At 44.6% G+C, this 9428-nt stretch overlaps 1 protein-coding gene across 1 annotated transcript; it reads right to left on the bottom strand.

Annotated features, from left to right (window-relative positions):
• Positions 1-7689: 7689 nt before the first annotated feature.
• LOC133814029 (uncharacterized) lies at positions 7690-9097 on the bottom strand. The gene is made up of 2 exons (XM_062247047.1): positions 8983-9097; positions 7690-8438 (listed from the first exon to the last, which is right to left on the bottom strand). The coding sequence occupies exons 1-2, from the start codon at positions 9095-9097 to the stop codon at positions 7690-7692; spliced, it is 864 nt and encodes a 287-aa protein (XP_062103031.1).
• Between the last annotated feature and the right edge of the window lie 331 nt (positions 9098-9428).

Below are 9428 nucleotides of genomic sequence, written 5' to 3'. Positions count from 1 at the left end.
CCTACCATCCGAGAACAACCATTAAGGCACAAGCGTTGGCAGATTTTATAGTGGAATGCACCGGTACAGCCGACGACGAGGTAACAACCACGGCCCACGAGCTGTGGAAACTTTACGTCGACGGGTCGTCAAATGAAAATGGAGCGGGGGCAGGAGTTATTCTGATCACTCCTACAGGGAGCAGATTTCACTCTGCTTTAAAGTTCGGCTTTAAAGCATCTAATAATGAAGCTGAGTATGAAGCTTTACTTGCGGGACTACGAATAGCAAAGGAGCTCAAGGCCAAAGCTATACATTGCTACAGCGACTCCCAGCTCGTAGTTAATAAAATCTTGGGAGAGTACCAGGCTCGTGGCACAAAAATGGCAGCTTATCTGGAGAAGGTAAAATCCGCATTGGAGTTTTTTGAGTTTTATGCAATCGAACAGGTTCCCCGAGAACAAAACTCAAATGCAGATGCCTTAGCTCGCCTCGCCACCTCCGCCGAAAATGAGGAGCTAAATGTCGTACCCGTAGAGCACCTGTCAGCGCCCAGCATTACTGAGCCTGACGAGGAAGATGTGTGTATGGTCGAGACAGAGCCGACCTGGATGAGCCCGATAGTTGAGTACCTCGAAAATGGAATTCTTCCAAAAGATCGAAATCAGGCTCGGAAACTAATGTATCAACTTCCCCGTTACACCATCCTGGACGGAAGGCTATACAGAAGAGGGTATTCCATGCCATTGCTCAGATGTGTAACTCCTCCCGAGGCAAAGAAGATTATTGAAGAAATTCATGAAGGATTCTGCGGAGACCATACCGGGGGGCATAGCCTGTCCAAGAAGATTATACGCCAAGGATATTTCTGGCCAACCATTAAAACGGATTCTTTCGAGTTCATGAAAAAGTGCGACAAGTGCCAGAGATTCGCCACGATACCCCGAGCTCCACCCTCCGAACTAACCATGTTGACATCCCCATGGCCTTTTGCGGTATGGGGCATCGACCTCATAGGCTCACTCCCAACTGGCAAAGGAGGAGTAAAGTATGCTGTGGTCGCAGTTGATTACTTCACAAAATGGACGGAGGCTGAACCATTGGCGACCATAACTTCGAAGAAGATCCTAGATTTCGTGGTAAAGAACATCGTATGCCGATATGGAGTGCCAAGAAAGATTGTGTCTGACAACGGAACCCAGTTTGATTGCGACTTATTTACCAACTTTTGTAACAAGAACGGTATAATAAAGAGCTTTTCGTCAGTGGCTCACCCTCAGGCGAACGGTCAGGTCGAAGCCGTTAATAAAACTCTCAAGAGTTCCTTGAAGAAAAAGTTGGAAGAAGCAAAGGGACGATGGCCTGAGGAATTACCCCAAGTCCTTTGGGGATATAGAACTACAGCTTGGACATCAACTGGGCATACCCCGTTTTCTCTAGCATACGGCTGCGAGGCAATGTTGCCCATTGAGGTCGAAATTCCAATGATTCAAACTCAGATTTACGACCAAAGTTCCAATCATACTCAGCTCGAAGAAACCCTAGACTTGATCGAAGAAAAAAGGGAAGAGGCTCAGCTGAAAAATGCTTCTTACCAGCAACGGACCACGAGATATTTCAATAAGAGGGTTCGAGACCGAAAGTTCGGAGTGGGAGACCTGATTTTGAGACGAGTATTCTTAGCAACCCGAGATCCAGCAGCTGGGGTGCTCGGGCCGAACTGGGAAGGACCATACCAGATAGAGTCAATCATCCGACCGGGCGTATACAAACTTGCGAGATTAGATGGGAGCCTGATACCTCGAGCATGGAATGGCGAACACCTTAGACCATATTATCAATAGTGTAGAAAGTGTCGCCTGTAACCATGATTTTCTGTATTTAGTTTGTTTTTGAATAAATGGTCTACTTTGTTTCACATGCGATTTATTTTTATTTTTGCAATCTCTCTTAATTTAATAACCTATGATCACACTCATAGGATATTAAGGGGGCATCATTGGTATACATACCACCAGCTTAAAAAATAAAGAATATACATAAAGTATTTGGATATACCCAAGTACGCGATATTAGGCAATTCGGACATAACCGAATTATCAAACACAGTATTTGGACATGACCAAATGCGCGAGCTTAGATAGTTCGGATATAACCGAACCATCAAAACCTAGATATCTGGAGTTAACCAGATGTGTAGACACAACAGGTTTGGAACAAACCAGCCAAATTATCGATCGATGACAAATGGGAGCCTAAACCTATTGCGAGATAAGTCAAAGTCGAGGCTGGAATATCTTAGAAATATAGTTTCGAACTCTTAACCTCGGAGCTAAAATACTGAGGATGAGGAAAAGTAACTAAAAAAAAAAGATATAACCAAATCATTCAAATTACATACCATATAAGTACTTTCGAGTTCATGGTTGGAGTAATATCCGACCTTGATAAATAACGAGGTCGGAAACGGATAATCCGAATAAACTATGCATGAATGCATCGAATTTCGAGCCTAAAATCCAAACTATGTTTGTATGCATAAATAAACATAAACGAGTTCATCAATTATAAGAATGTGCAAAATATTTCGAGCCAAGAAATGTAAAGCATGTAAAAAATTAAATTAGAAATTGTATCAGCCCCATGGGCATAATTCACAATAATTACATAAGAGGACGCAGCCCCAATGACTGATCTTCCCGAGGTCAGACTCAATGAAGAGAAGTCTACTTGGCCTTCTCAGCGGCACCGGACCCCTCAGGACGAATAGCATGACTATCCTCTTGAGCTCCCTCCGAAACGGTACCCAGAGCAGCCTTATCCTTCTCGAGCTGCTCAGCCTTCTCTTTCTCGAGCCGTTCAGCCTCTTCCTTCTCGAGCCGAGCATTCCATCGTTCGAGGAAGGACGCCTCGTGGGGACCCAAAAAATTGGTGTCCAGTTCTTCGTTATAGGCCCACATCCGGTACATGGCTGAATCGACCGCCGTTTCCTTCTTTTCTTTGAACTCGGTAGTAAGGCGGGTTTTGATATCCTCCATAAGGTCGAGGGTGACGGCCTTATCTTCCTCGAGCTTCTTATTGGTCTCCCGAAGCTGGATGTTATCTTTCTTTTGCTCCTCGAGTTCGTCTTTCAGCTTTCCGAGCTCCTTGCCCATTTCCTCACGCTCCTTAACCACTGCCTCGAGCTTAATGTTCGCCGCCTTCAGGTCATCATTCGCTCTAAGGTGGAGGTCCCTCTCCTCTTGGGCGAGGGTCCTGCTCGAATGGACCTCGTTGTTCAGCTCGTAATTGAGCTGGGCAGTGAAAGCAAGAGCCTGAAAAAAGGAAGAAACCGTCATTAGCCTCGAGACAGTGTGAAGGTAAGCAAAGGGAATATAGGATACTTACCGCGGCAGTGTGCTCGATACTCTTCTCGTACAGGACAGTGCGGTCTCGAGTGCCAGTTAGACACTGCCACTGAGGAGCCTCGAAACTGCTGTAGCTCTGGCCGATCCGAGACATTACATCCGAGATCAGCGTAGATCCGTGAGGACCGGCAGCATTATCCACCACATACGAATCCATATGGGTGGAGATGGTTAGCTTCTGAGCTCGGGAAGCAGAAGGTCTTTTGGCGAGCTGAGTAGAAGACATTTGACCCGCCGCAGGAGGTTGGGATTCGGCCACGGCAGCGATACCGGTCTGCGAGGCCGGCGCCACCACAGAGACGACGGCCTGCGAGGGTGGTATCGTCGTGGGGGCGTTAGTCTGGCCAGTCGACGCAGCAGCAGAGCTCGAAGCCGGCGGGGGAGGAGGAGGCGTTTTCCTAGATTTCTTGGAGCCTTTCCCAGGCTGGCTGGTTTTCAGTCCCCTTGCCCTGGGGCGTTTGCTCCTCTTGGCACCTGCATTGTCGATGAGGGCGTCGAGGTCGGAGTCCATATCGCCTGCACAAGTCATCACAGTGAGTCAGTAAAAGAGATACAAGTTACTTCAACACTATATATAGAGTGGTGGAAGAAAAAACCTAACTGGAACTTTCCCCCGAGCTTGAGCTTGGGGACCATGAAATTCCCCCGTCTTCAGAAGAGGCGGGGGGAGGGCCTTCCCTATAAGTTGGTGATAACCTCGAAAGGTCCCTATAATCATTGGTCCCATACTGCACAGCTATCCCATTCCACACCTCGTCCGTGGTATCCATAGTGTCGTATTTCCCGAGCCCACTATCAAACCTATGGACACAGTCATCTACCCAACTCCATATGTAGAAGTGGTATCTATCCTGTGGGCACGAGACTAGTCTATTGGGCCTGTGTTTTAATAAAGTGGGGGACCACATTCGCGAAGTAGGAAGGGTTTTACCTCCACCGGAGTCCGAACTCGAGGCTTCATCATTGGCCTCGTTCCCCGACCGCGGACTTCTCGAGCGAATTGGGAGAGGTGCTTTCCTTTCCCTCCTCGGAGGAAGGATGCCTGTGGGCAGAGGCACTTCCTCCCAGCGTTCATATTTTTTACTGGACCAGTCAGAGGTTGACTGGCCCTGTCCCAACAACCCACAAGCTCGTAGCTTGTCCTCATGTAGCAGAAATGAGAGAGACCTCCTGCCATAAGGGAGTCGGAGCAGGCTCTCTCTGTGCTCCTTCATTGTCTCGTCAGGAGTGGGACGCTGAAAGTTAGCTAAAAGGCGAGATACACTTCAACTAAACATGGATTCAAGGGCTAAAGATTCGAGCTCAAAAATAGAAAGTAACGAGAATACTTACGAATTCGCCTAAACGAACGATGTCGAGACGAGAACAGACCGTCTGTCCAGAAAAAAGCCTTCTTGAAGTCAGGGGGATGGTTCGGAAGGTCTTCAAAGATTTTTGTCTCTTTGGGGTAGCTCGAAAGATAGTAGAAACCATCTCCACCCCGAGCTCGGGAGGGATTACTCTTCAAACAAAAGAGATATAAAATCTCTTGGGGTGAAGGTCCTATCCACCCCAGCTCGTGGAATAAGGACCTCAGGGCAGACAGCACCCTGTATGAGTTGGTGTTGAGTTGGAATGGAGCCAACCCAACGAAATCGGTGAAGTCTCTGAAAAAGGACTTCAGGGGCAGCAAAGCTCCTGCCCTTAGGTGTTCCTGGCTCCAGGCCGCGTATTTCACACTGGAATCACGGCCCCCAGGAGCGAAACAGCTCCGTTCATGCCTTGTCGGAGCTCGACACTTCAGTGTGTCCAACGAGCTAAGGCCATGAATGGCCAGGATGTCAGTTATCTGGTCGGAGGTGGTAACTGAGCTCTGGTAGAATTCGGCTTCAAACATCTCCCTCCTAGGCTGCGAAGATGAAGGCTCCGCCATTAAGGAAAACTGAAGTTCCCCCGGGTGGTATGCTACCGTGACTTTTAACGCGGGGTCGAGGGGAACTGGCCTAGGTCCGGGGTTAGGCTCCGGATAGATGGCTTCCCGAAGGACCCTTCTCTTCTTTTCGATGACCTCGTCAATCTGGCGGCGATAGTGGGCTCGAATGTCTTCTTGCTCGCGTGCTATCTCGTACTCTTTAATCCGACGCTGGTTCCGGGCAAAGATCGATTCCGGGCTCGGAGATTTGGGCTCGTAAGGAATTGCTCGTAATGACCCCCACCGTCTTTCCGAATTCTGTGACATCTAGCGAGAAAGAAAAAATGGTGAGGGCCATGCATGCAAGAATCACGAGCTCGATGGATGAGCTCGGAGATCTAATGACAAGAAACTAAATATTAAGACCCTCACTAAAGAGTCAGAGCGCGTATTCCACAGGGAAGAAAAAGAACGTGGATGATTTTTTGAAAATCCCGAAATTCAAGGGAAAGAAAGGTGGCGGTTAGCCAAGAAAGGGCATTTTCGGGTTTCGTGTAATTGTCAAGAACAAGGGTTTTTACCCGAAAACTTGGTGTACAAGAAACATAGCCTAAGAACTTCAAAACCCAGAAAATGGGAACCACATTCAAACGTCGAAACTGGGTATAAACCAGAGACGAACATCCAGAAAGAAAATCCAGAAAACATAAAGCCTATTGATCCAAAACCTCCTATCGTATCATTCTATTATACGCAGCAAGAGCGACATAACAAAAAAAAAAGAGAAGAGCTAAGAACAAAAATGGCGTACTTACACAGTGATGGTGATTGCAGCGAAATCGTCGAGTGGAGAAGAGGTTGCAGGAAAGAACTCACTGACTCAAACAGACCAGGGTTCCTTTGTTTTTTGGGTCGAGAAAACATGCACGGGACGGAAGCTTCTTAAGAAAGTTTCTGGCTTTCTTGTTTTTTTCTTTTCTTTCTGGTTTACAATGAACAAACGTAAAGAAGAAGATGAAGAGGAAGATCTTATATATATATAGGTGGGAAAACTAAACCGATCAGGAGCGTTGGTTAAAATCCTCAACAGATCGAATGGAGGGGAATCGGTGATAAGATGGCGCCGAAAAGTTGTCAGACGAACGATCGTGGGCGTGTTCCCAAGGTACTCAAGTACCTAAAGTAAGCAATACCCATCTGGCATGTGTCCGTTTTTAAGAGTGACGGTATGGTTCCCAGAAAGAGTAGTTCAAAAGTTTCCTTCTCTTAGGACTCGAACCAATACTTTTGAGGGGGCAAAATGTTATACCCAGATTTCGAGCCATAGTAAATATGGCCTCGAAAGCTGAGTTCGCATTAAATGGTCTCGTGAGGGTTAGGGTATGCTCTACGATTGTAAAATGAAGCCTGCAAAGTATGATACATGACCTCGAATGTAGTGACCTCGAAATGATCTCGATCTCGAAAGGTAGCTCTGAGAGCCCCTCATCTTCAGGAACAACTTCGGAGCAGGGATATCGAGCTCGATGTACTATCTCGAAAGCAATGGTAGCTCGGGAGATGTCGGTAGCTCGCACAATGACGTGAAACCTGAGATGCTGAAGCCTTGGAGATACGCTATGACCACCTTGAATATCTACAAGTATTGTAAATATGAGATGTAATCCTCATTTATTGATGTAAATCCCCAAGAATCGTGGGATATTATTTAGTCAGTTATGCGTTTCCTGATCTTTGGGGGACGTTTCCTTTTATATCTGATTATTGGCATTTAAAGCCATTTATTTTTATTCACAAAAGAGTAACTACCCAAAATATGTGGGATAGTATTCTGCATCCTTCTCTATAAATATAGAAGTCATGCACCATTGTAAAGGACCGAAATTCTGATCCTTGAGAGAAAACTCTGGAGAATTCATGCTAAAGAATTGTTCAGAGATAATCTTGAGATTAATAACAGAGACTCATGGACTAGGCAAATTTAACTGCTGAACCACGTAAAAAACCGTGTGTTTGATTCGTTTGTTTCTTTTGGCCATTGTCTTTAATTGTTTACGTGCTCTCTTCTTTTATCTGTTGACGAAAAACGGCGTCAACATTTCTGTTTTTCCAAATGAAGTACAAGGAAGCTGCATAAACAGCATTGACAATCTGGTGCTACAAATCTCTAGTAGCAGAAAGGCACCATTCCTGGAGCTCCACCTGAGAATTCGGCCACCTAACAATCCCAATCCATCTACTAATTTCCCCAAACAGTCTACGGGCAAAGTGACAATCCAAAAATAGATGACTATGTGATTCTAAAACCAGTTCACAAACTGGGCAAAGAGAGGAACTGATAGAGATAAATCGGCTCAAGTGATCTCTTGTCAGTAACTGAGAGTTAAAAAACTGCCAATATATAAATCTATGCTAGGCCACAATAATTTTGTTCCAAACCGTCTCTGCATATAAAGCTCTTTGAGCAGATATCATGGACAAATAAAACTTCTTAACTCTGAACTTCCCTCCCTTTTCAGCCAGCTGCAAAGAAAGAATATCAGTAGACTGTCTAACTTTGAGCAGCTTCTTGAAGTACCAACTCATATCCTGCTTAAAAGGGACACTCCATATAGTATGATTTTTCAGATAGATGGAATTAATCCATTTAACCCAAAGACAATCTTGCTTACTAGAAGAGGCCCAAATGTACTTAGCCATCACAGCAACATTCCACTTCTTTCCTTCACGAAAGCCAATGCCACCCAAATGTTTCGGAAGACACACCTTCTCCCAAGACGAGAGATGAAACTTACTCCTGTTCCCTCTAGAACCCCAAAGGAAATCGCGACAACATTTATCAATAGCAGCAGTTATTTTGGAAGGCAAGATGAATATGCTCATCCAGAAGTTCCGAATACCAAGCAGCACTGAATGAATAAGCTGAGCCCGCCCTGCAAAGGAAAGGTTCCTACTCGCCCAGCAGTTGAGATTCTTGTGAAGTTTGTCCAAAATCACCCCACAATCAGCAGCTTTCCATTTAGTAGGCCTGAGATGAACACCTAAGTACTTCAGAGGAAAAGTACCAACATCCATTTGCATTAGCTCAAGTATCTTGAGTTTAGTTTCATCTTTAACACCTCCAAAAAAGATATTCGATTTAGTTTCTTTAAGTTTCTTTCCTGCTTTGTTTATAAAAAAAAAAAATAGAAGGACATCTTCAATAATTGTAATAAGTTGTTTTTGTGTTGTGTTTGAAAAGTAATTTTTAAGTTTCTTTTCTGCGTTGTTTAATAAAAAAACATAAATGTATTTTCAATAATTGTAATAAGTAATTTTTGTGTTGTATTTAGAAGGGAAAATACTAGTTTGGCCCGTGTGTTTTGCCCGAATACTCTATCAGCCCCTATGTTTTGTTAAATGACAAATTGGACACTGCGTTATGTAAAATAGAATAAAATGATACCCTGAGTCCGATTTTGGTTAAACAATTTTTCAATATAACTTAAATGCCCTTGAATTTTATTAATTAATTAATTAAATTTTATAAAGTAGTTAATTATTAAATCAGAAATTAATAAAAAAAGATATAAACTTAAAAAAAATTTAAAAAAAATTATTTTAATTAAACTATCAAATGCACTCTCTGTCTCTATTCTTTCTTCTTTTCTTCCTCAGTCGGCCCTAATTTCTTCTTCTTCTTCTTCTTCTTCTTCTTCTTCTTGCCTGCGTGAACAAAACCTTCCACCCTACCGCTTGTCTTCTTCTTTTTCTTCTTGCCTGCATCAACCACAACCTTCCACCCTACCTCCTGAGCTTCGTCATCTGAAGCATCGTCCATCAACCCCTTCAAGCCAATTCTTTCCCCAACTCTGTGGTCGATGTAAGGCAGGCAGTAACTCAATTGAAGACCCAAGGTTGCAGCAGCTCCGTTGAAGACTCAAGGCAGCAACTCCGTTGAAGACCCAAGGCAGCAACTCCATTGAAAACCCGAGCCTAGATCTGGGTTTTTGAAGCTTCGACAACGTCTTCACCAGCTCTAGGCTTCCGGACAAAGCGTCTTCGTCGAATGACCCAGATCCATGATTCTAGACTTGAGTAGCGAGATCGAAGCTTCCAAGCCCGAAAGGCACAACAATGGTGGATGAATTTTTGGATCTTTGAATATATCT

The sequence above is a fragment of the Humulus lupulus genome, chromosome 2 (assembly GCF_963169125.1).
Source record: "Humulus lupulus chromosome 2, drHumLupu1.1, whole genome shotgun sequence".
Classification (NCBI taxonomy): Eukaryota; Viridiplantae; Streptophyta; class Magnoliopsida; order Rosales; family Cannabaceae; genus Humulus; species Humulus lupulus.
This window is presented reverse-complemented; position numbering and strand designations above follow the sequence as displayed.

Bases quoted from the DNA above. Each gene is read 5' to 3' on its own strand.
- LOC133814029 (XM_062247047.1), bottom strand. From the start codon at position 9,097: ATGGACGATGCTTCAGATGACGAAGCTCAGGAGGTAGGGTGGAAGGTT. The intron at 8,439-8,982 runs GCAAGAAGAAGA...TAAACAAAGCAG, and splicing joins GGAAGGTTTTGTTCACGCAG to GAAAGAAACTTAAAGAAACT.